Source organism: Rhincodon typus, chromosome 18 (genome assembly GCF_021869965.1).
Source record: "Rhincodon typus isolate 14 chromosome 18, sRhiTyp1.1, whole genome shotgun sequence".
Lineage (NCBI taxonomy): Eukaryota > Metazoa > Chordata > Chondrichthyes > Orectolobiformes > Rhincodontidae > Rhincodon > Rhincodon typus.
In genome coordinates this window covers 32,238,393-32,265,792 of record NC_063349.1, presented here as the reverse complement: position 1 = coordinate 32,265,792, position 27,400 = coordinate 32,238,393, and the positions used below count along the sequence as shown (strand labels likewise).

Below are 27,400 nucleotides of genomic sequence, written 5' to 3'. Positions count from 1 at the left end.
TATATTGTTGGGATCTCTAAATAGCCTGATACATTGTGGGATATTAGTTCGCTACTGCAAAAGAAAATCTTGAGCAGCATTTAATGGGCAGTGTTCTATGCCACGCCACCAAAAGAGTCAAAGAGAAAGTGATACAAGCTCCCAATCAGCCCCACATGTAACTTCGAGGAGGGTCAAAAAGTGGAGCTGCCTCCCATCCTTAACTATGGAGGATGTCTCAGTTTTTAGACCTGCTGGCCATTTGATTGGCTGGCTGCTCTCCACTGTCAGCAACGTCTTTGCGAGGGATGGTCACTACTAGGAGTGCATCCAGTCCCAATGAAGAAGCCAGGAGCTGGATAGAGGAGAGTCTGGGGCTCTTGTGTGGTCAAGACAAAGCGTGCGTGGGAGTAGGATGAATGGTCAGTTGGCTGTGGAGGGAGGGTGGGGTATGATGTAGATCAGGAATGGATGGGTACGGTGAGGGAGCTCACCTGCTGCCTGTATAATCCCAGTGAGGATGGAGCTAAGATAACAAGAGCTGGATGAACACAGCAGGCCAAGCAGCATCAGAGGAGCAGGAAAGCTGATGTTTAGACCTAGGCAGCGTACAAGCCACTTTCAGAATTTTACGGGTCTCTGCCTACAGTCTTGCTGGTGGGGTGTTGTAAAAATCCTCCCCATACAAAAATGTTTATACATCGAAAGACCATTCCAGTTTCAAAATAACACCACATATGTTTCTTTGTGCAATGTGCAAGAAAATTCAATGATCCTGAATAAATATTATGTACAGAATCATGGATTATAAGACCATAAGAAATAGGAATGTGAGTAGGCCGTTGAGCTCCTTGAGTCTGCCCTATCATTCAATGGGATCATGGTTGATCCACTTTCTGGCCCTTTCCTCATAATCCATGATTCCCCAACAGATGAAGAATCTATCTATCTCAGCCTTAAATAAACACAAGCACTCTGCCTCCACAGCTCTCTGTGGCAAGAAGTTCCAAAGACTCACAACCTTCTGAGAGAAGAAATTCCTCCTTATCTCAGTCTTAAATTGGCACCCCTTCATTCTGAAAATGTGTCCTCTGGTCCTAGATGTGCCCATGAGGGGAAATATCCTCTCAGCATTTAGTTCTGTCAAGATCCTTAAGAATCCGATGTGTTTCAATGAGATCGCCTCTCATTCTTCTAAATTCCAGTGAGTAGAGTTCCTCATCCACACTACTGTTTGAAATAGTTTATCACACATATTTTCAATCGTGTTGTTGAGAAGTTGAGTACTATTTAAAACTATATTGCCAAATGATCTATTCAGCAAATTTAGCTTAAAGACAGTCAACTCATGAAATGATCTTTGCATTTGCACAGAAGGCTGAATTGAAGATTGTCTGAATTATAAGTTCTCATCTTAATCTTCTGCATTTTGAATAATTGTGCACCTTTTACAATTCTCGGTTTCTTTGAGATGACAAAGCAATGTGTAGAATATTTACATTATTCAAATAAAGAAAACATCCATACTGACTTTATTAAAAAAGTGCAGAAAAAAAGAAAAATGAAAAAAGAACTTTTACCTCCAGTCATAGGAGCAAAGAAAATCCTTGAGAACCACATACAACATAAATTCAGCCTAATATACTCTCCTCTAGGAGTTCCACTTCAGAGGCTTGATCTAGCTTAGTGCTTCTCAAACCTTTTCCTGCTTTGACCCTTATTTGAGGCTTGAAAATTGTCGTAACCCCTCTGTGAGAACTGAAGAGGTGGAAGCAGGGGTCTGTGATAGCTTGGGACCATCTGCCAGAGACACAGTGCAATTGTCTTAACACAGTCCGAACTCTGAAGTAGCCATTGCTGCCTCAGAGCTTGGGACCCTCAAATTTCTGCTCATGACCCCCATTTCGCAATGCCCTGGCATAGCTGAAGCCTCAATGCAGTACTGAGGTAATGTGTACCAACTAAACTAAAATAAGACTTTAAACCTAGCCCATTATGATGGATGTAAAAGAGGTCACAGACCATTAACTTCCCATTATTAACCAGGAAATTACAGGTGACTCCGTCTAATGTTGGTGGTAGGGAAGTTACTGGAAAGAGTTCTGACGGACTGTATATATCTACACTTGAAGAGACACGGAATAATCAGGGATAATCATCACGGATTTGTTCAGAGAAGGTTGTGACTGACAAGTTTTATCAAATTTTGGGAGGACTGTAATCAGGGTAATGTACCCTATTTTTCTAATCATCCTGTTCAGGAATGTTGTTACACACCTCTGGAGCAGGTGGGACTCGAACCCAGGCCTCCCAGTCCAGGGGGAGGAATTCCACCTTGCACCACAAGAGGGCCCCCTAATGTATTTGGTGTATTCTACAAGGACTTTAACAAGGCTTTTGATAAAGTCCCTCATGGAAAACTGGTCAAGAAAGTAAGGATCCATGGAACTTTAGGCAAAGTGGGATGTTGGATCCAAAACTGACTGAGAAGCAGGAAGCAGAGGATGCACTGGAGGGATGTTTCTGTGACAGGAGGTCTGTTTCTAGTAGAGCTCTTCAGGGCTCCAGTACTGGAGACTTTGCTGCATGTGGTGTACATTAAGGATTTGGATCTTAAATTGTGAAGTGGAAAGCCATAAACTGCAGGAGGATATCAACAGACTGGTCAGCTGGGCAGAGCAGTGGTAATTAGAACTGAGCCCTGAAAAGTAAGAGATAAAGCATATGGGGAGGGCTAACAAGCCAAAGGACTACACACTATGAATTGTAGGACCCTGGAAAATACTGAAGACCAGAGGGAGATCAGATACTGAAGGTAGCACAGCAGGTAGATAAGGTGGTTAAGAAGGCACTTGGGATATTTAATAGCCAAGGCAGAGAATACAAGAGCAGGGAAGATATGCTGGAACTGTATAAAAGGCTGCTTTGGCCAAAACTGGAATACTACATGCAATTCTAGTCACCAAAGTATAGGAAGGATGGTACTAGACCAAAGAAGATGCAGAGGAAATATACTAGGATGCTGTCTGGGCTGGACAGTATGAGCTATGAGGAAAGATTGGATAGGCTAGAGTTGTTTTCCATGCAGCCTTGAAGGTTGAGAGGGGATAGAGGTGTATGAGGTTATGAGAGACATAGAGATAGGATAGGAAGGCACCTTTTCATTAGTACAGGGGTAGATAACCAGAGGACATATGGATTTAAGGTATTTGATGGAAGGCTAAGAGGACAGTTGGGGAGACTTTTTTTCCAGAGAGTGGTAAGAGTCTGCCTGAAAGGGTAGCTGAGTTAGAAACTCTTGCAAAATTTAAACAGTATTTAGATATTCACTTGCATTGCCATAGCTTCCAGAGTTATGGGCCAAAAGCTGGAAAATGGGATTAGTGCAGTTAGATCTTTGTTGAGCTTTGTGGAGATGATAGGCTGAATGGCCTCCTTCTGAACCGTAAATGTCTATAAGTAAACGCAGCATTATTTGAAGAAAAGCAATGTTTACAACAATAGCATCTACAACAATCTGCGTTTAAATGATGCATTTAATGTACTATAACAGCTCAAGGTGCATTATTGAAGTTTTATCAAAGCAACACTTTGAGATTAGAACAGATGAGCTAAAGCTTGGTCAAACAGGTGCATTCATGGAGAGTTTTAGAGATACCTATGAAGGCAGAGAGGTTTTGAGCAGGAATTCCAGAATTTAGGACCTGGGGGGCTATGTTTCAATTGAAGTTGTGGAGCTATTCAAACTGGGATTGATGCCAAAATCTAAGAAGTGCAGAGATCGCAGGGTGTTCTAGGCCTAGAGGAAGTAAATAGATCAGAAGAGGCAAGGAAATGGAAAACAATAAAGCAATTTTTTAAAATCAAGGCCTTGCAAGATAAGAATAGGAATCGAGGGGCTATGTAAGATATCTAGGTAAATGGGATGGCTGTGTATATAGGTAGGGGAGTTTATACAGAACAAGAGATTACAGGGGGGCAGTGAACTCACAAAGGAGGGACAGCATGCTTAGTGAGATGGATTTTTAATCACTGAACATTGGTAGAAGAAGGTGAGATTCTCAAAGTGGGCAATGCTCCAGAGGGACAGGAAGGCAGCTGAAAGTATAATTTGGTAATAACATCCACATTGTCAGTGCTCTGGTTTAGCGGGACAATTTGTGGAAGGTATGGCCAGAATTACCCAACCATCCACAATAAGGCCCTTGCCATCCCTGAAGTTATGAGTGAATGGATGTTCTGGAGGGTAAAGCAAGGAGGGTAGGATCCTCTCGCAGAATCCAGTGTGTCAGCATCAGCAGAGGAGACGGGGATGGCAAAGGTATTGGCCAGAATAGGCCCCAGCAGGCTTGTTGGGTGAAAAGACCAGTAAAAGAGTTTAATGGGGCAGTTAGGTTACTGCTGAAAAGTGACGGTGATGATGGGCCTTCAGAGAATGACACAACAGGCATAGAGTGAAAATGTTGGCTTATCTGTGAGTAAGTCAAGCTTGGGTCAATGGCAGTAGGATTGATTAAAATAGAGAAAGTTTGAGGAGTGTTGAAGGGTTAGGCTGGGATTTGGGATACTTACCCATCAATCGCAACTAAGAACAGATTATGTATTAATTTCAATTGCTGTTTATGTTCACAGTTCGGTTACTGGATTTGCCTACATTATAACAGGGATTAGACTTCAAACTACTTTGTTAATTATAAAGTGTTTTGTGACACCCTGAAGCAATGATAAAGATAAAATAAATATGCGTTCTCTTTTTATTTTGTTAGAAAAGGAAAAGTCAATCAAAATAACAAATACAATGTTGCATTGCATTCCTAAAGTACTCCCAGAAGAATAGACAAAATGACTTCCCAGACAGAAGTGTCAAGTTTGAGGGGCTGAATGACCTATTTCTATACCTAGTTTTAGAATATGAAAATAAAATACTGCACGAATACAAGGAAACATCCTTAAGTATTGCTGGAGCTTATTTTACAGCATTATAACTGACTTGAAAAGATACTTACAGCTTTCGCGAAGACTCCCATGAGTTCTGGAAACTGATGTGTGAGGAGAGCCAACATGGCAGTGAAGGAGCACAGGCCGGCTGTGAACAGGATGAAGAATGGAAGCTCCTTCTTGGGATACACTGAAACTTCATGAAATGCTGGATATGAACACATAGCATCAGATAGGCAGAAAGAAAGAAACAGACAGAAATAAAATGAATCAAGATAAAAACAAACAAGTACCCAGGAACAATGATAAACATAAAGAGAGAAAGAAAGTCAAAAATAAAGAGGTAACAAGGCAGAAAAAGATAGAAAGGATGATAGATATAAAAATATGTATTTACTAAATATTTTCACATAGCATACTGTTATAGGATCATTACATAAAGACAGAAAGTGCTGGAGAAACTCAGCAGGTCTGAAGAGCTTTTGTGGAGAGAGAAACAAAGTTAATGTTTCTAGTTCAATATGACTCTTCTTCTGAAGCCTTCCTGTTTTAAGTTAGTTTTTTATAAATTCAGGGACAAATAAATTGCAGTCCTTGGATCCAGACCACGAATCAAATACAATTCAAAAGGAACAGGTCAGGATAACTATACTAATGATATTCAAAAAGGGATGTTAATGAGGGTATGGTACAGTCATAGGGTCGTACAGCATAGAAACAGGCTCTTTGGTCCAACTCGTCCATGCCGACCAGGTTTCTCAAACTAAAATAGTCCCATTTGCCTGCTTTTGGCCCTATCCCACTAAACCTTTCCTATTCACGCACCTCTCGAAATGTCTTTCAAATGTTGTAATTGTACCCTCCTCTACCACTTCCTCTGGCAGTTCATTCCATATACACGCCACCCTCTCACCTTAAATTTATGCCCTCTAGTTTCCCTACCCTAGGCAAAAGACCCTGGCTATTTATCTTATATATGCCTCTCATGGTTTTATAAACCTCTATAAGATCACCAACCTCCTACACTCCAGGGAAGAAAGTCCCAGCCTATCCACCTCGCCTTATAGCTCAAACCTTTCAGTCCTGGTAACATCCTTGTAAATTCTTTCTGCACCCTTTCCAGTTCATAATATCTTTCTTATTGCAGTTTGACGAGAACTGTAGTCCAAAAGCGGCCTCACCGATCTCCTGTACAGTTTTGTACTTATTTTGCTGGATTATTAATTCAAAGGTCTGGAGATTTAAGCTACCACCACAAATGCAGTTGACTTTTATTTGCCCCTGAAATGGCTTAGTTAGCCACTCAGTTGTGTTCAAGACAGCAGTGTATCAGCACATTCTCAACAGAAATTAATGATGGGCAACAAACGCTGGATTTACTGGTGATTCCACGTGTTCTGATTGGTAAGAAAATGAAGACGACATAAGTGAGACGATTGCAGGGGGGCTCTGAAGAGTGACTTTAGGCCATGGTGGAAGCTATGGAGCTAAGATGTTGCTTGGTGCAATTACTTTGTGATGTAGATGGTGGCAGCATCTTTTAGCATTCAGCAGCTTCCATTTACAGAGTGTCTAAAGGCACTTCACAAAGGTTTATGAAAAAGCGAGGGTGTGATTAGAATACTAGTTTGAGAGGATGGCTTTGATGTAATTAGAGGAACAGGCAGAACAGATTAGTAATGAATTCCAAAGTATGAGGTGTTGCTTGGTATCCAAATTCTGCCTCAAGTAACGGGATGGAGGGATAAGTATAAAAAGCCAGATTCAGAGCATTGCATTGTTGAGTGGAGGTGCAGTGGAGCTGAAAGAAACTGCAAGGTAGTTTGGAGCAAAGCTATGGAGAATTCAAAGAAGGAGACAGAGATTTTAAACCTAATGTATTGGGGGTTCAAATAATGCAGAAGGTGGCCATTCAGCCAACTGTGCCTCTTCTAGCTCTTTGAAACAGTTATTCAGCTAGTTGTACCGGCATGCTCTTTCCCTACTCTCCGCCAGTTTTCCCCCTTTCAAGTATTTATCTCATTTTGATTGTTGCTGGATAGGGAGTTTTTAGTTTTGAGAAAAGAGTGATGGATAAATGGCCCAAAATAAATTGGGGAAAATGGGAATATTTGATGAGGATATTGAAATACATACAATAGGTGGACATGAATAGTAGATGGATTGATAGGTGACTGGTGTAAAAATTTCAGAAGATATGATACAGTACATTTCATAAGCATTACAGGGGAAGGAAGTACAAAATGGTAACATTTTACATGGATTTGAAAGCTAAACTTGATGTGTAGGCACACATGATATTAAAGTCAACATATGTAGACAAAGACTTCAGGCAAATAAACTTCTTTGATTTTTTTACTCTAGAGGCATAAATGTAAATCCAAGAAGGTAACAGTGAATGTGTACGACCTTAGGTTGGGTCATTGATGGGACAATCATGTGCAAATCTGAGTTTCCACTGAGAGAATGAAATGAAAACAATGACAAATGCAATATGAACTCACTAGAATGTTATCATTAATGAGGAGTTATAAGTATAAACAAAATATTAAAAACTTTGAGCTTTGTTCAGGAGGACAAAGGATAATGCACAGATGTCTTAAAGATCATGAACAGTTATGATAAGGTAATTAGCGATAGAATGTTAACTGTTTGGGAAAATTACAATTTACAAAACAGATTCTAAGGGACATTTTTTAAAAAATTAACAAATAATAAATTGCAATTCTATAAATCATTGCTGAAGTAGAATCGATATATTATTACAAAAAGGAATAAGATAGTTTTTTGAAAGGAATATCAACTGGATTAGGGAATGAATAGGAACAATAGTTTAGGTTACACAATATGGAATTAATAGAGGGATTGGTCCATTCTTTTGCTATATTAACTAACTATTGGGCATATATTTATTTACAAATCTACACACAAAGTAGGAATAAATACAGTACAATGAACAGGTTCACCAATTGTAAAGCAAAGCAGTTCGTGTAAATTCTAAACAGGAATTTAAAAAGAGTTAACATAATTATGACAGTGAATATCTAAGTGGATATAGATGCGATATCTTTCATTAACTTACATGGCAGCAATTCTCTGTCTGCAGTCTCTGTGCAAATTGGATATGGATAAAAAAGGTGACCTTTTTCCAAGGGATAGGGGATCATTCGAAAAGCTGAAGAAAGACAAATGTTTTATTCGATTATTTTTAACACAAGTTGTAAAAATTAAGAAGACAGAGTTTTTAAAATCCCTGTTTTCTCGATAAGTAAGTATTTATAGCTCCTTGCCATCCAGTAATTGATAAATTATTTGAAATACCAAATGCTACAAAAGGAAGAAAGTATGTGGGATATTTAAAAGTTGTCAGGACTTTAAACCTCCGAATTGAACTGCAGGCACTCAAAGAAAACTTTAACAAATTTTTTTTAACAAATTCACAGCTGGTCACCCATTTAAACCTAATACTTTGAGGATGATTTATTTTGAACGCAATAGCTCAGTACTCAGAGTAACTGTATTTTTGAAATAGAGTGTATTTGTTATTGCAACCATAAAATATTTAGAAAGTTCACATCTTGAAAGGATTGCACTGACAAATGGGTCTTCATGTTTACTGTCTGGTTCACTATTAAAATTCATTGAGTGGTGTGAACTTACTGTATTTCTATGGCAGATAGGAATTTAACTCATTACAAAGTTACAGCTAGGCTGAAGTGGCAAAGAAACCCGTTTTGGAGTTTTTTAAGGTCTGTCCATATTTAATTAAAATGGGATTAACTGCTGAGATTCATTTTAATTTTTTTTATTCATTGGGATGAGGATGTCAATCTCTAGGCCAGCATTTATTGTCCATCCTCACTGGGATATGGCTGTCAATTTATTGTCTGTCACTAATTGCCCTTAAGTAGATGGTGGTGAACTGTCTTCTTGAACTGGTCCAGTCCATTAAGTGTAAGTACACCAACAATGATGTGCTAGTATTTAGTTATTACCATTGAGTCTTGCCTTTGTTTAGACAGTGAGTTATAGGTCATTGATGGTTGATTACTTAAGAAGGACTGTGTATATAACCAATCTAGCTATGTGACCAGCCCAGGCTTAAGGCTGATTCAGTTGTTGTACTGAATTTTGCAAAATAAAACGATAACTTTTGCTTATAACATTGAGCAAGAGAGTTGTGGGGAACTGCATTGATTGATGTTCAGAAATGTAACTCCAGCACAAATTTCTTAGAAAGCAAATTAACCTCTCTAGACTAAAATGTATTTTTCTTTAAAAATAAATGTTGACCAAGGATTATTTCCTGTCTTCAATGAGTTTTGTTAACAACATCAAAACAAAATTTTGATATTTAAAACCATGATGCAATTTACAATGCCACCAAGTGGCTAACAGGGGAACTGTTGCATATCTTTACCTTGAAGCATTTATAGTAAAAGACACTAAAAGCCCCGAGTTCAAGATACTGGCAAAACGGAGTTTATTTCCAGCCACTATGAGGCTATATTCACATCAGCAATTAGGGAGGCTTTGTTTTCTTGAAAGCTGCAAGGCAAACGCTTCACTTTATCTTAATATTTTAACCACTCGTGGAAGTTAAGAGCAATGAATCGGAAAGGAAAGAGGCAGACATAAGTTGCAAAACCAAGCAAGCCAGGAGCTATTAAAGATCTGTCTCTAGTTTTTAAAAGGCCAGTAGCTGTCTGGAAAATTGAAGGAATTAGCAAAAAGACACTAGTATGCATAGGTAAGGGTAGATATTCAAGATATGGTGTTGTGCAAGTTAAGTGTTAAATCAAGTGAGCAACTTTAGCCTGGATGATGTAGAGTTTCTTGATGCTGCGTTTCTTGATGCTGCTGGGGCTGCACTCATCCAGGCAAGTGTAGTATATTCCATCATACTCCTGACGTGTAACCTTATAGTTGGTGGATAGGCATGGCTGAGGTAGGAGGCATGTTACTTACTGCAGAATTCCTAGCCTCTCACCTCTTTTGTAGCCACAGTAATCATATAGCTGGTCTAGTTCAGTTTATGGTCAATGGTAACTCCCAAGATGTTGATAATGGATGATTCAGTGATGGTAACACCATTGATTATCAATGTCAAGGACCAATGAATAGATTCTCTCTTGATGGAGACGTACATTGTCTGACACTTATGGCATGAAGGATATTTATAATTCTCAGCTCAAGCCACTATGTTGTCCAAGATATGATCTGTTTCAGTATCTGAGGAGTCACAAATGGTGCTGAACATTGTGTAAGTGTTGGCACACATCCCCACTCCTGACCTTAGGCTGGAGGGTCATTGATGAAGCAGCTGAAGATAGTTAGGCTGAGGGCACTAGCCTGAGGAACTCCTGCAGGGATGTCCTGGAGCTGAGATGATTGGCCTCCAATAACCACAACTATCTTCCTGTGTCCCAGGTATGATTCCAATCAGTGGAGAGTTTTCCTTCTGATTCAAGTTCACTTCTGTTTTGCTAGAGTTCCTTGAGGCCACACTCAGTCAAATACTGCCTTGATGTAAAGGGTACTGTCTCTTCCATCAGATCTGGAGTTCAGATCTTGTATCCATGTTTGGACCAAGGCTCTGATGATGTCAGTAACTGAGTAACTTTGCTGGAACCCACAGTAAACATCAGGGAACAGGTTAATTTTGAGCAAGTGCTGCTAGATAACACTGTTGATGACCTCTCCCATGACTTTGCTGATAATTGACAGTTGACTAATGAGGTGGTATTTGGCCAGGTTGGATTTGTTCTGGTTTTGTGAATAGGCCATACCTGGGCAATTTTCCACATAGCTGGGTAATGCCAGAGTTGTACATGTACTTGGCTAGGAGTGCAGCTAGTTCTGGAGCATATCTTCAGTCGTATTGCCAGAATGTTTTCAGAGCCAACAGCCTTTGTGGTATCTAGTGCGTGAATCAAATTGACTGAAGACTGGCACCTGTGATTCTGGGGATCTTAGGAGGAGGCCAAGTGGGATCATACAATCATCACTTCTGGCTGAAGATGTTTGCAAATGCTTCAGCCTTTTCATTTGCACTGATATGCTGGCCTCCCTCACAATTGAGGTTTGGGATATTTTGGAGCCTCTCCTCATGTTAGTTCTTTAACTGCCTGTCACCATACAAGGCTGAAAGTGGCAGGACTACAGTGCTTAGTTCTGGTCTGTTGGCTATGGGTTCACTTAATTCTGTTCATTGCATCTTGCTTCCATTGCTTGGCATGCAAGTAATCCTATGCTGTAACTTCAGCAGGCTGTTATCTTATTTTTAGGTATCCATGATGCTGCTTCTGAAATGCACTTCTTGCTCTCTTTGTTGAGCCAGATTTGATGGTAATGGTCGGGTGAAGGATATGCTAGGCCATATTCTGTGGCTACAGATGATAGATGCCCTGTCTTCAGTACCAGATCTGTCCAAAACCCTTCCCATTTAGTACAGTGATGGTGCCACACAACACAATGGAGGGTTTCCTCCAAGTGAAGATGGGACTTTATTTTCACAAGGACTGTGCGGTGGTCACTCCTACCATTACTATCATGAACAGATGCACCTGGGACAAATGGGTCGGTGAGTTTGAGGTCAGTAAGCTTTTCCCTTTTGTTGGTTCCCTCACTGTATGTCGCAGAGTCAACCTAGCAGCTACTTCCTTCAGGATTCAGCCAATTAAATCAGTGGCGCTTCTACCGAGCCACCCTTAGCTATCGACATTGAAGTATCCAGCCAAAATATAGATTAACAACTTATTAAAGTCTCGTGACAATGGAATTTTTACATTTGGTCATGGTGGTGCCCTTGGATATTCATTACATAAATCACATTTTTCACCTACCTCTTCAATGAGCCTTTGTACATATCATCAACCACATATATCCTTTAATAAGATTTGTAATCATAATTATCATCATAGAATCCCTACAGTGTGGAAACAGGCCATTCGGCCCAACAAGTCACAACACCCCTGCAAAGAGCATCCCACCCAGACCCATACCCCTGCCCTTTCCCTGTAACCCTGCATATCCCATGTCTAATCCACCTAACTCACAGACCCCTGGACACTATAGGCAAGTTAGCATGGCCAATCCACCTAACCTGCACATCTTTGGACTGTGGGAGCAAACCAGAGCACCCGGAGGAAACCCATGCAGACACGGAGAGAATGTGCAAACTCCACACAGTCACCTGCGGGTGGAATTGAACCCAGTCCCTGGTGCTGTGAGGCAGCAGTGCTAACCACTGAGCTACTGTGCCCCCCCAAAATCATTGACAAGAAGGGTGATCAAATTATTGGCATGACTTTTAAGACGTTTTGCTTTTTTATTTTTAGTTCTTATCACTCAATGTCATTAACATTTTTTGAACTTTTTGATTAGAAATGTCAGTATTTTTAAAATGATGCAATTATCTAAGTTATTAGATAAACTGCAGACATTCCCGGAACAATTGTTGATATTTCATATTTTGCATAGTCCCCATCTAATTTTGTTTGAGCTTTTTCATGGAAGGTTTGCTATGCATAAAGGGTATCTCAAGGGTCTCCAACTAAATCAATACTAACAAAGTGGCTTAATTCAGCTATTTTGCATAGAATCATCGCTGTTTTTAGTGACATCTATGTGTTGTAATCTGTAACCCTGAAACAAATCAAATTTTTGTACTCTAAAATGTTACTTCGATCTTTGTTACTGAATGACTCGAAGTAACATTTTAATAGATTTATTTCCATACACTGTCAAGATGCAAACACTATCTAACATGGCACAATTAATGAATCATTGACAAATACACTCATTAGCAGACTCAAGCCTCTTGTTATCAGTGCAATTCCTTCAGATTGATCCTTAACATCTTCCTTGACTTCTGAATTCTGTGCATTATGCATTGCATCAAAACTCCACTGTTCCACTTTGGGTAGTTTATCATTTATGACATTTTGTGTCACTTCTGAAGCACCTGCTTACAGTTCCTCAGGCATTTCTGGGGCTCATTTGTCTATATTATTGCTACCCTAATACTGTTTTTGCTGTGAAACTAAGCAATGCTAACAGAGCCTTCATCCTCATTCATCTGTTTGTAGCTTGTCTGTTGCACTGACACCTGCTCGCCATTATCTGAATGATCTTGAGAGCCACAATCATCAAGTCTTCCATCCTTTGTAACATCACAAAATGTCCTGTTTATGCCATCAAAGTTGTTGCAAAGTTAAAAGCAGCAGATATTTGATCCAACTGGGTGTCTTTTTCAGAGAATCAAATGTCCATTAAGACCTGAAGCCTATTCACATGTGATATATTAGCACACTCCAGCAACTTAAACACAAGTATTGAATAGGAAATCCCCAAATTGAATTTCTGCAATCTTTTATACAGTCTGTTAAAGTATTATATTCCTATAAGGAATGACTCTCTTTCAAAATCTATCCAAATCTTACTACATCCTGTAAGCACCCATTAGACAATTCTTCTTGTAAATTTCATCCATTTGGCTTAATAGTAGATTCAAACCTTCATCAGTATCCAGCTGATGGACATCCAGGTCACAAAATGCTTAGCTTCTGATTTTACTTTTGTTAGAGAGCATCAACGCCAATGCCTTGCTTTCCCTCTGGTAAGGGCAAAACCCCCATGTCCACCTATCTACTTCATTTTCTCGTCATAAGGTTCGGTTTCCGGGAGTATCAGAGGGTCAACATACCCTGACAACTTACACTGTACACATACCCTGACAACTGTTCTTCAGAAAATTAACTCAGATTACAACTTCTATCTGACACAAACTCTTTAGCTTCCAATCTTCACCTTTAAACAATCAATCATTCTCTGTGACCACGTAAGACATCAGACCGCCAGATGAAAAGGTAGGGAATGAGGCACCTATCGCTTACAAAACAAAATGACAATTATTTGCCTCCTTCCCAACAAACACTCAGTTTTCCAGATTTCTCACCTTTTTAATCAGAAGAAAATCAACCTGTCCAGATATGTCTCTGGACTTGGACTGGACTGTCTGGTCCAGAACAAGGGACACTATCACTGTACTACATGACCCATCTTAATATCAACAAGGTGCTCAAGATACTTTTAAATCAACCTTTCCAGAGATGACATCACACACCTCTAGACTAGGTGGGACTTGAACTTAAGCCTCCTGGCTCAGAGGTAGGGACTCTACCAGAACACCACAACAGCCCTGAACTATATGATTAAGATATTTAATTATTAACAGGGGTTACCTGTTTAGAAAATGATTGAGATACAATATGCTTTCATGGATTTTTCCTGTCCCTTGTCTGAAAGGAGCAAACAACAAACTGTGAGCAATTTGAAAACTAAATGCATCCCTTTGTGCTGCTAATTTAGATTGGAAGTTGAGTCCTTGGAGCACTAAATTCTCTGAATCTCTCAGCAGATTATTACCAAGTCATGGTTTAGAGCCCTCTAAGTCTTGACGGCATTAGTGAGGACATTCCTGAGAGATACTAAAATTGTGTTTATCACCATATTCCATTCCATCATGGGCACCGACGCTGCATATTGCAAAAGGCAGCAAGCAGAACAATCTGCTTCTTCATAATATGCAAGTGGTTAAAAAAGGCATAATGAAGCAATTTCAGACACATTGTATGAGGAGGCAAGTGACTGTTGCACACATTCATGCTTTTGACTATTTCATACCTGCTCCCTGAGACTGGAATCACAAAGAGGCCTGAAAGAGTTGGTGGTGATATTACATTTCTACTCAGAAACATGTGTCTCCTCCAAATTGTACTTCATGCATGATATATATACACACACCTTCCTGGTTAATGATAGCATTCTCAAAGGGGTGGAAACTTTGAGTTGTTAAGGCTTTTGCCACCTGAATATAAAGTGTCTTATCTACAAAAGGTGTGTGAGAATGTTTGAGTGCACTATATCAGGGAGTGGTACATGTGAAATCTAATCTATTTCAATCTTTCCCTGATGCATCATTCCACATTCTTTTTCAACCATGCTCATTGTTTCTCTTTTCAGTGCATTTGCAAATTGCAAATTTCCTTTGGGGTTTACATACTATAGCAGCAAAGCAAATTTGTGGCATATTTTTAACTTTGATTTTTGTCAGTTGCTGGATTTATTCATCTTCATTCTAATTTCTCACCTTGGCACTTCTCTTCAAGTCTGACATCTTCTTCTGGACATTATTCCATAATGTTTCTTATAGGTAATGACATAAAGGATCTCATGTGAAGAACCAAATAGATGATTCCTCTACTCTGTAGAGAACATTTCAATGCTTGCCAACTGTCTACTATAATCTGCAAACTCTGATCTGTAAATCTTCTTTTATGCTGTATCTTCTCCATCCAGTTCTAGCAGAAACCGTGCAATTCATATGCGATGAGCACGAATATATCATTTATGTTGGCTAGAGTCATAGAGTCATACAGCATGGAATCAGACTCTGCGGTCCAACCAGTCCGTGCCAACCATAACCATAAACTAAATTAATCCCACCGGCCATGCGCTTGGCCCATATCCCTCCAAATATTTCTTATTCATGTACTTATCGAAATGTCTTTTAAATGTAACTATACCCGCATCCAACACTTTCTCTGGAAGTTCATTCCACACACAAACCACCTTGTGTAAAATAATTGCCCCACATGTCCTTTTTAAAATCTTTCTCCTCTCATGTTAAAAATATGCCCCCACGTCTTGAAATCCCCCACCCTATGGAAAAGACATCTGTCATTTACCTTCCTATACCCCTCATGATTTTATAAACCACTATAAGGTCAACCCTCAACCTTCTACGCTCCAGTGAAGGAAGTCCTCGCCTATCCAGCCTCTCCTTATAACTCATACCCTCTATTCTTAGCAGCATCCTGGTAAATCTTTTCTGAAGCCTCTCCAATTTAATAATGTCCTTCCTACAGAGTGATCAGAACTGGACACAGTACTCCAGAAGAGGCCTCACCAACATCCTGTACAACCTTAACATGATGTCCCAACTTCTATACTCAAAGGTCTGAGCAATGAAGGCAAGTGTGCTAAACGCCTTCTTAACCACCCTGTTTACTGTGACACAAACTTCAAAGAATTATGTACCTGAACCCCTTGGTCTTTGTTCTACGACACTACCCAAGGCCATACTTTTAATTGTATATGTTGTGCTCTTATTGGATTTGTAAAAATGCAATACCTCACATTTATCCAAATTAAGCTCCATCTGCCACTCCTCAGCCCATTGACCTAATTTATCAAGATCTCTTTGTACTCTTAGATAATCTTCTTCACTGTTCACCATGCCACCAATTTTGGTGTCATCCGCAAACTTACTAACCATGCCTTCTATATTCTCATCTAAATCATTTATATAAATGACAAACGAAAGTGGATCCAGTACCGATCCCTGTTCATGTTCATTGCAAACTGAGCAGCAATTTTGATCGTGTTTTTCAAATGGTCAGTCAGTTGTATTTCTTTAAGCTCTATAATACAAGATTCTAGAAGAATGAAAAGTTGTAGGCTCCTGTGAGTACTTTGAGCAAAATAGGAAAAAAAGTGGAAAAAAAGAGAAATCTTAATTCTTGCACACTGTTGTTAAGAACAATTTCATCTCTAAGGGAGCAAAAACCTAGGCAACTTTAAGTTAACATCTGAAATTTAATCCTACAAGCTGAGATATAGACAGTAAGAAATAATACTGTGCAAACATCACAGTGTAATACTTTGTAGATCACTCTTAGTAGCACTGTCACCCTTGAATCATAAAGGGGAGGCAATGACCTAGTGGTATTATCGTTAAACTATTAATTCAAAAACTCAGTTAATGTGCTAGGGACTCAGGTTTGAATTCTGCCATGGCAGAAGGTGGAATTTGAATTCAATAATTAAAAAAATCTGGAACTAAGAATCTACTGATGATGTTGAAACTATTGCCAGTTGTTGGAAAATCCCATCTGGCTTACTATGCCCTTCAGGGAGGGAAATCTGCCATCCTCACCAGGTCTGGCCTAAATGTGACTCCAGACCTGTAGCAATGTGCTTGGCTCTCAACTACCCTCTGAATTGGCTTAGTAAGCCACTTGGATCAAGGGTAGCTAGGTGCAAGCAGTTAGCATTGGCCAGCCAATGGTTCCGCAAGTGAATAAAAGATGATGTGGGTCAAATCCAACCCCAGTGACTTAAGTACCAAGGAGACACTACATTGACCAGGAGCTATCTTTCATGAGATGCCAAATTGAGACCTCTTCCGGAACAAAAACAGAAGTTGTTGGAAAAGCTCAGCAGGTCTGGCAGCATCTGTGAAGAAAAGTAGATTGGAAATCAGAACTCGGGAAAGGTCACCGGACCCAAAACGTTAACTCTGATTTCTTCTTCACTGATGTTGCCAGACCTGCTGAGCTTTTCCAGCAACTTCTGTTTTTGTTCCTGATTTATAGCATCCGCAGTTCTTTCGGTTTTTATTGAGACCCTTTCTGCCCTGTGAGGTGGATATAAAGATTCCATATTGAGCAGGAGAATCCCACCCAGTGTCCTGGCTAATATCTACCTGGCTATCAATGATGCTAAAAAATGATTCTCTGCCACTATCTTGTTGATATTTCCGGAACCTTACTGTGAGCAAATTAACTGCAGCGGTCCCATGTCACAGCAATGGTTTCAATGTTATTGGATTTGCTGTAAAGTCCTTTAGTAAGTCCTAAAGTGGTGAAAAGCACTGAGCATGTTTTCCAAGGCGATAATTGATTTCCAATCTATTTTGCTCAACAGGAACAGGTTGAAAAATTGGAGAATGCAATTTCATAGGAACATCGCAATTAATGTTGATTCCAGAATTGTGTTGATTTTCAGTTCAGTGGAAACAACTACAGCAATATTACCAGGAAGGAAGTTATCAAAGAACAAATGAAGTTCAAATGAAGAAGAAGGATTAAATAACTCAGTTTACTAATATCTAAAAGGCACTTACTTCCCTCCCAGGTACAATGTAATAGGTTGAGAGCTCCTTCTACCCGTTTCCAGTGTTGAAGATGGAAGAATGCATATGCTATTGCTTCACTGTCTCCTCTCTTCAGAATATGTTCTGGTGGAAGTATTAAACTTTTCATTTCTAATAAATACTGAGAAAAATAACAATTTAAAAGGACATGATTGGAAGACCATAGATTGTAAATACAAGTGATTATTTTTTCAAAAACTTAACATGCTTCACACAAAATTATTGTTGTTTTATAACTGACTAAATAGTCTATCTGCTATTTGTCAGCATTGCTGATTAATATATCCATTTTAGAATTAATTTAATTTAACTGTTAATTTTAGACATACATGTCAGTCACAGATATTTCCCTCATACCTTCCAATTCCCTGTAATTAGAAATGATTTTCATGCCTTCGCCAGTGACACATTGTAAGAGATTGAAAGCCAATTATATCTGCTGGTAACATTATATTTAATCATTACAACCAAACAAAGCTATTGGCTTGCAAATGAATTGCAAGAAGAACAACCACTCACTTTGGGTACATGTGGGTTAAATTCTACTGCCCTGTGTATTGCTTCTACAGCATTCATTTCTGCAGTACTCAGCCCTCGCCTTGAGGCAGCCTCTGGTGAGAATCTATAACAACAGCAACAAAACGATTCATCACAATTTACTTACTGAGATCACATGACTCTGTTAGCCAGCAATGAACATAACAAAGGGACATGCAGGGCTCCTGGAAGCCTAGTAAATCAAGGACATGGACACTGTACATCTCATTGCACCATCTGTTATTACTCAAACCTCATAGAAGTCTAAAAATGTATCAAGAGAAACTTTAAACCTGACAGAGAATGATAACAGGGATAGTAGGAACTGCAGATGCTGGAGAATCCGAGACAACAAGGTGCAGGGCTGGATGAACACAGCAGGCCAAGCAGCATCATAGGAGCAGAGAGGCTGACGTTTCGGGCCTAGACCCTTCATCAGAAAAGGGGGAGGGGAAGGGGGTTTTGAAATAAATAGGGAGAGAGTGGGAGGCGGATAGAAGAGGGATAGAGGAGAGGATAGGTGGAGAGGAAACAAACAGGTCGAAGAGGCGGGGATGGGGCCAGGAAAGGTGAGTGTAGGCAGGGAGTTAGGAAGGGGATAGGTCAGTCCAGGGAGGACGGACAGGTCAAGGGGGCGGGATGAGGTTGGTCGGTAGGAGATGGAGGTGCGGCTTGAGGTGGGAGGAGGGGATAGGTGGGAGGAAGAACAGGTTAGGGAGGCAGGGACGAGTTGGACTGGTTTTGGTATGCGGTGGGGGGAGGGGAGATTTTGAAACTTGTGAAATCCACATTGATACCATTGGGCTGCAGGGTTCCCAAGCGGAATATGAGTTGCTGTTCCTGCAACCTTCGGGTGGCATCGTTGTGGCACTGCAGGAGGCCCAGGATGGACATGTCGTCTGAGGAATGGGAGGGGGAGTTGAAATGGTTTGCGACTGGGAGGTGCAGTTGTTTGTTGCGAACCGAGCGTAGGTGTTCTGCAAAGCGGTCCCCGAGTCTCCGCTTGGTTTCCCCGATGTAGAGGAAGCCACACCGGGTACAGCGGATGCAGTATACCACATTGGCAGATGTGCAGGTGAACATCTGCTTGATGTGGAAAGTCTTCTTGGGGCCTGGGATGGGGGTGAGGGAGGAGGTATGGGGGCAGGTGTAGCACTTCCTGCGGTTGCAGGGAAAAGTGCCAGGTGTGGTGGAGCTGGAGGGGAGTGTGGAGCGGACAAGGGAGTCACGGAGAGAGTTGTCCCTCCGGAAAGCAGATAAAGGTGGGGAGGGAAAGATGTCTTTGGTGGTGGGGTCGGATTGCAGATGGCGGAAGTGTCGGAGGATGATGCGTTGGATCCGGAGGTTGGTGGGGTGGTACGTGAGGACGAGGGGGATTCTTTTTTGGTTTTTATTGCGTGGACGGGGTGTGAGGGATGAGGTGCGGGAGATGTGGGAGACACGGTTGAGGGCATTCTCGACCACCGAGGAGGGGAAGTTACGGTCCTTGAAAAACGAGGACAACTGAGATGTACGGGAGTGGAATGCCTCATCCTGGGAGCAGATGCAGCGGAGGCGAAGGAATTGGGAATAGGGGATAGCATTTTTGCAGGAAGGTGGGTGGGAGGAGGAGTATTCTAGGTAGCTGTGAGAGTCGGTGGGCTTGAAATGAATATCGGTTTCGAGGTGGTTGCCCGATATGGAGACAGAGAGGTCCAGGAAGGGGAGAGAGGTGTTAGAGACGGTCCAGGTAAATTTAAGGTTGGGGTGGAAGGTGTTAGTGAAGTGTATGAACTGTTCGAGCTCCTCGTGGGAGCACGAGGCGGCGCCGATACAGTCATCAATGTAACGGAGGAAGAGGTGGGGTTTAGGGCCGGTGTAGGTACGGAAGAGGGATTGTTCCACGTAACCTACAAAGAGGCAGGCGTAGCTTGGGCCCATGCGGGTACCCATGGCTACCCCCTTTGTCTGTAGGAAGTGGGAGGAATTGAAAGAGAAGTTGTTGAGTGTGAGGATGAGTTCGGCTAAGCGGATGAGGGTGTCAGTGGAGGGGGACTGGTCGGGCCTGCGGGACAGGAAGAAGCGGAGGGCCTTAAGGCCATCTGCATGGGGAATGCAGGTGTAGAGGGACTGGACGTCCATGGTAAAGATGAGGTGTTGGGGACCGGGGAATTGGAAGTTCTGGAGGAGGTGGAGGGCGTGGGTGGTGTCACGGACATAGGTAGGGAGTTCCTGGACCAAGGGGGAGAAAATGGAGTCGAGATAGTTGGAGATCAGTTCGGTGGGGCAGGAGCAGGCGGAGACAATGGGTCGACCAGGGCATTCAGGTTTGTGGATTTTGGGAAGGAGATAGAAGCGGGCAGTGCGAGGTTGGGGAACGATGAGGTTGGAGGCCGTGGGTGGGAGGTCACCTGAGGTGATGAGGTTGTGGATGGTTTGCGAGATGATGGTTTGGTGCTCAGGGGTGGGGTCATGATCAAGGGGGCGGTAGGAGGAGGTGTCGGAGAGTTGGCGTCCGGCCTCGGCGATGTAGAGGTCAGTGCGCCATACTACAACTGCACCTCCCTTGTCCGCGGGTTTTATGGTGAGGTTGGGATTGGAGTGGAGGGAGCGGAGGGCTGCACGTTCTGCGGGGGAGAGGTTGGAGTGGGTGAGAGGGGTGGAGAGGTTGAGGCGATTGATGTCTCGACGGCAGTTGGAGATGAAGAGGTCGAGGGAGGGTAGGAGGCCTTGGGGTGGTGTCCAGGAGGAGGGGGTGTGTTGGAAGCGGGAGAAGGGGTCAGTAGAGGGAGGGTTAGGTTCACGGTTAAAGAAGTAAGCGTGGAGGCGGAGGCGGCGGAAAAACTGCTCTATGTCCAAGCGTGAGCGGTATTCGTTGATCTGTGGGTGGAAGGGGACAAAGGTGAGCCCTTTACTGAGGACTGACCGTTCGTCCTCAGTAAGGGGTAGGTCTGGGGGGATGGTGAAGACTCGGCAGGGCTGGGTGCTGCTGTCTCCTCTGGAGCTGCTGGCTGTGGAGGTGGTGGGCGGATGACTGACCGTTCGTCCTCACAGATGATTTTTAGTTTGAGTACAGTTAGCAAACAGTTGCCTGCTCAACAGCTCATTTACCTTTCCTTTCCATAAACTATGGCTTTTTTCTTTGGTTTTTCTCTCTACTCCTTGTTTTATTCTATTTCAAAAGGAGGTTATGTGGTCTTCATCAATTTTGAGGGAAGGTCACCATTTCAATCGTTAATCCATTGGATAGATTCAAGTATAGAATAAATAATAGATACATGAGGGATACAATCTCATTCGCAAATTCAAATAATGCCACAAACCATAAACTCAAAATCTAATGAGTCAACAGTGCCTAATTTTGAAACCAGATGTGGGATTGTGATGTGGAATTAACGCATGTTGCTCCTGATGCAGGTAGTATGTTCACTAACATGATTGTAGTGTGCAGCTAAGTCTGCTGTTTAGTGGCTGCAAGCCTCACCAGAGGTCCCAAATCATGCATGGTTGGCATCCTTTTAGGACCATCTCCGATACCTCCCTCTCCTTCCTGGATCTCTCCATCTCCATCTCTGGTGACCGCCTCAAAACTAATGTCTATTTCAAGCCCACCAACTCCCACTGTTACTTAGACTACACCTCCTCTCACCCACCTTACTGCAAGAATGCAATCCCCTACTCCTAATTCCTCTGCCTCCGCCACATCTGCTCCCAAGATGGGGCGTTCCACTCCCAAGCATCCCAGATGTCCTCCTATTTCAAGGACCGTAACATCCCCCCTCTGGTGATCTAACATGCCCTCAAACGCATCTCTTGCATTTCCTGCACTTCTGCCCTCACACCCCACCTCCCAACAAAAATAATGACAGAATCCCCCTTGTCCTCACATATCACCCCTCCAACCTCTGCATCCAGCGTATCATTCTCCGTCACTTCCACCACCTACAATCCAACCCCACAACTAAAGAGATATTTCGCTCCTCACCCCTACCTGCCATTTGTAGGGACCGTTCTCTCCGTAAATTCCCTCGTTCGCTCCACACACCCCACTAACCCCACCACCCCCAGCACCTTTCCCTGCGACCGCAGGAAGTGCTACACCTACCCCTACACTGACACCTCCCCCCTTCAACTCCATTCAAGGCCCAAAACAAACTTTCCACATTAGACAGGGGTTCACCTCCACATTCATCAACTTGGTCTACTGTATCTGCTGCTCCCGAATGTGGTCTCCTCTACATCGGTGAGACCAAGTGTAGACTCAGAGACCGTTTCATAGAGCATCTGCGGACTGTACACGACAAATGACAACACCTTCCAGTCGCCAACCATTTTAACTGCCCCTCCCACTCCCTGGGTGACATGTCCATCCTGGGCCTCCTCCAGTGTCACAATGACACCATCTGCAAACTAGAATAACAACCCCTCATATTCCGCCTTGGAAGCCTACAGCCCGATGGCCTAAACATGGAAATCACCAGTTTTAAAATTTCCCACCACCGGCCTCGTCCCATGTTCAACCCTCCCTCTCATCCCCGCCTCCTTGACTTGACACAACTTGTCCATCTTCTCTCCCACCTATCCGCCCTTCCCACCTCACTGACCAATCCCCACCACTCCCAACGTGCACTCACCTATCAACATCTCACCCATCTTCCCCAGCCCCACCCCTCCTCCCACTACTTATTTCCCAGCTAGCTCCCTTCCCCCTCCCCATTTCTGAAGAAGGGTCCCGATCCGAAACATCAACTTTCCTGCTCCTCTGATGCTGCCTGGCCTGCTGTGTTCCTCCAGCTCCACACTGTGTTATCTCTGATTCAAGTATCTGCAGTTCTTGCTATCTCACAGCCTGGGATGACTAGCCTCTCAAGTTTCCAATGCAGAACAATCAGAGGCAACCCAACATGTGGATGTTGATGTAGAAATGCACATTTCAGTGATGTCAGCTCAGCTTTCTCTGTACGTGTTCTTTCTCTTAGCAACAAGGCCACAGACACCAGTGTTTAAAGGGGCTTGAGAGAATCACGTCTGTCTGTAACTTGTCTTTCAATAGACTGCTAGGATTGCTGAGGTACCTGGGAGGAGGGGCTGAAGTTCTAATCCCATGGTCCATTCTCTGGACAACAGCAGTCGTTTCTTCACGACTGCCTGTGACCCTGCTTTTGCCCACCAGCCAGTCAGTCCAGACTGCTGCAATAATATCCCAGCCCGTCTGCAAACTTCACCAAGGACATCAACATACTGCAACCAGCCATGCTGTTACCACTGGGATTGCACTGCATAGGAGCTCTAGAACAGACACATAGAAGACACTAAGGGAATACATGAATGTGATTAGTTGACATTTATATACATTATTGGCTGTTTTTGACTTATGAATTTGTTTGTGCTGTTCAAAGTTAAGGTTTGATTTATTTCGTTTGAGAGACTAGACTCTGCGTCATTCCCATTTTGATTGGTACATATTTCTATGTTTTAACCTGATTAATTAGCCTATGAATTGATCAATGTAGGTTGCACTGCAGTTCAGCATTTGGGCTATAAAGGTATTTCTTAAATAAAATGACATTATTGTTATTATTACTTTGTGGCTAAGTGATTATGATTAGTGACAGAGGGAAGACAAAATGTGGGACTATTGCTGTCCAACTACTGAAGATATTGACTATGGAATGGGGAATTGGGGATTCATTTCTTTCTATTGCAGTTAAATAAGTTCTTCCTGAACCACTGCGTCAGAACTGGGTTCTCTGGGTTGCTTCCTCTCTTCTTCCTCCACCTGCTCACCATACAACTGGTATCAATGGCCGTGCTCTCATTGTGGCTGGTTTGTGTAGCAAGTAACAGATCACCAAGAATCTTGACACTCACTCTTCTAAGTACTGCAGGATACCTTCAGAGCAGTGCAGGCAGTGGAACTATTTCAACAGACCAAGATTCTTCTCTGTTGCACTTAATGTGGCAGCATGGCTTTCATCATATGCTTGCTGTGCACTGTGAGAGCCAGGCTCCAGAGTGCTCAGCTGTGTGATCCACTGTTCTGGTGGCTCAAATGCTGATAGAGCAGCTGACTGCCACAGAATGACAGCATTACAACAGCTGCCAGGATAATGAGCATTGAACTGCACCAAGGCCAGTGGCAGATCTGTTAGTCAATCAGTGAATGGAATCCCTTCCGGTTTGGATCCAGCTCAGAGCTGACATTCATTGTCATGGGAAGGACACATGTTCTTCAAACCTGCTGTTCCCTGGCAAGAGACAATGAAATGTAGTCAGCTGTTCTTTGAATAGAGAGCTTTAGCAATGTCCGTATTGAAATGTGGGTAAGAAACTGCAAGAATTTTTTGATACCTCCTGCAAAAGTCTACAAGGACCTGATGTGTGCAAGTTCACAATCATAGCCACACTGGCAATGCAATTCTTGCCCTCTATTAAGATCGCAGTTGTGACTGCAACAGATGTCAGATTTTAGTAAGGATGGCCTTGCTGAAGCACAGGCATCTTCTGTATAACTCCTTGCTGAGTTTCAGGTCCGAGATTTCCTCTCTTGACACCCTGGGCAGATGTGGGCTATTGTTGAGAGCCCATCTTACCCTCCTGCTTCCAGCAGATTTTCCTGCTGTTTGTGCCCACTGTTCATTCTGCCAGTGACAATGTATCGAAGTGGAACATCTATCAGTAAATGCTTTGAACAGAAGTCTTAAGGCAGGACCAAGTCCTTTACAATGTACCACACCATTCAATGCATGCTTTAGTAACTTTAAACAACTCCAAAAAGCACCAAAAACCTCTCTAATTCTAGCAAAAATGGCATCAATTAGCAACCAACCAGAGAGAAGTCAATGACACCTATAAATGCCACTGGTGTCAGGTCTTTCCTACTGCTAAATCCCGTTCGGATGTGAATAATCAAAAAACTGCTTTAGCTTGTGCAGCAATCTCCAAAATGATATCAAATTATATGCTGTCTGACATTATGATCTGCATACTCTGCATTCTTCTGATGGACACACTCTCGCCAATATGGCATCCAGAGTGACTTACACCACAAGTTAATACATGCACCATGGATGCCATTTTGGATCTCCAATGCTACTCTTCGCACACATTTTCGACTGCGCTACATGTCTGGATATTATACTATAGAATTTTAATCTGTTTCAGTCTCTTTTGATCAGAAATGTCATTCTTGGCATTACACTCATATTAATCAGGTAGAGAATACCTACTTGTCAGAGACTGCTCTTGCTTTAAGTAGTGCTGCTGTGTAGCATATTGTTGCTGACTTTGGTAAGCTAATATCTGTCACAAAAGAGAGAAGATATCATGATTAATCTATCTCAGTAGACCACAAAAATCAAAGCACTTACTTCTCTTGACAGTTGAATGACTTTCCCACAAAATGCTTTATCTGCCAAGGCTGCATTATGAAAGGAAGAGATGGTAAGAACTGCCGATGCTGGAGTTTGAGATAACACAGTGTGGAGCTGGAGGAACACTGGCTTTGCAGTGGGTTTATAACTCAATCAGATATAGTAAGAGATAGTAAGATTTCTGAAGAAGGGTCCCGACCCGAAACGTCAGCTTTCCTGTTCCTCTAATGCTGCCTGGCCTGCTGTGTTCCTCCAGTCCCATACTGTGTTATTTATATTACAAAAAGAAGTTCTTCTTAACTGATCGAAAACTCATCACATCATGTAGGTAGAATCCAATAAATAATCCATTATAGACAAGATTGTAGATATTGCCATCTATTCTTCGCCTGGATTACCTTACACTAGCTTGACTGTGCCAGGTTTTATATTGGTTTGTTTTACTTTACAGAGTTCTGGAAATCTTAAAAGTATTAAAAAAAATGCAAGTTGATTAAATTGCATTTTTAATATATTCACGAATGATGAAAGGATTTTTCATGAATACACATGAGAAAACATCTTCCCAGTTCTGTACCATGAGTACAAGACATTCACTAACCATTCAGAGACTGCACCTGAACTTCAGAAATTAATGTACAACATGATGCAATTTGTGCTCATACAAGGAAATTCATTAAATAAAAACTACTTTTCCATGTAAATTTGGTTAGTTTGAACTTAAGAAGTCAAGTACTCTGGTATGTCTACTGGTGTTGAAAATTTATAAACATGTTCAGAATTGTTACAAATTTAGACTTGACCCGGACTAGGATTTTAGTTTTATTTGTTCTCAGAATATGTATTATACTAGCAAGGAAGAAATTAATGCTTATTCTTTACTATCATTAGAAGGTACTGCCTTCTTGCACCGTTGTAGGCCTCCTGGTTATGGTGCTCACAAGATGCTGTAAAGTAGGAATTTGAGGATTTCGACCAAGCACAATGAAACAATTGTAATACACATTCAATCAGGTTGGTGTATAACGTGAAAGGAACTGGAGCAGTATGAATTCAGATAGAGGAGGTGAGTTATAGCCCCGCAGTCCATATACTGCTAATTTCAAGTGTAATGATTTATAATCCTACACCAAATATGAACTGCTTGTGCCTATATGCAAAAGTCACCCACCTGAGTTCTGGAATAAGCAGTTCCTTCTGCTGTTGTGTAAACAAGCTATCCTAACTGTGGAACTGTGTGATTAGAGTGAAGCAGACTGGGAGGGGTGCGCAGCCTGTCAGAATCATTATGAAGCAGAGCCGTATGAGAAGGAGATAATAAGGTGTAGAGCTGGATGAACACAGCAGGCCAAGCAGCATCATAGGAGCAGGAAGGCTGACGTTTCGGGCCTACACCCTTCATCAGAAATGGGGGAGGGGAAGGGGGTTCTGAAATAAACAGGGAGAGAGGGGTAGGTGGATAGAAGATGGATAGAGGAGAAGATAGGTGGAGAGGAAACAGACAGGTCAAAGAGGTGGGGATGGAGCCAGTAAAGGTGAGTGTAGGTGGGGAGGTAGGGAGGAGATAGGTCAGTCCAGGGAGGACGGACAGGTC

At 42.1% G+C, this 27,400-nt stretch overlaps 1 protein-coding gene across 1 annotated transcript in view; it reads right to left on the bottom strand.

The window, feature by feature from the left end:
• Positions 1-27,400, bottom strand: part of LOC109921643 (suppressor of tumorigenicity 7 protein homolog) — a 167,845-nt gene that overhangs the window by 9,339 nt on the left and 131,106 nt on the right. The window contains exons 9-14 of the mRNA XM_048607903.1: positions 26,978-27,039; positions 25,663-25,735; positions 18,437-18,539; positions 17,888-18,038; positions 8,000-8,092; positions 4,986-5,125 (exon numbers count right to left, since the gene is read on the bottom strand). Coding sequence (XP_048463860.1) covers positions 4,986-5,125; positions 8,000-8,092; positions 17,888-18,038; positions 18,437-18,539; positions 25,663-25,735; positions 26,978-27,039 — 622 coding nt within the window. The remainder of the gene's footprint in view (positions 1-4,985; positions 5,126-7,999; positions 8,093-17,887; positions 18,039-18,436; positions 18,540-25,662; positions 25,736-26,977; positions 27,040-27,400) is intronic.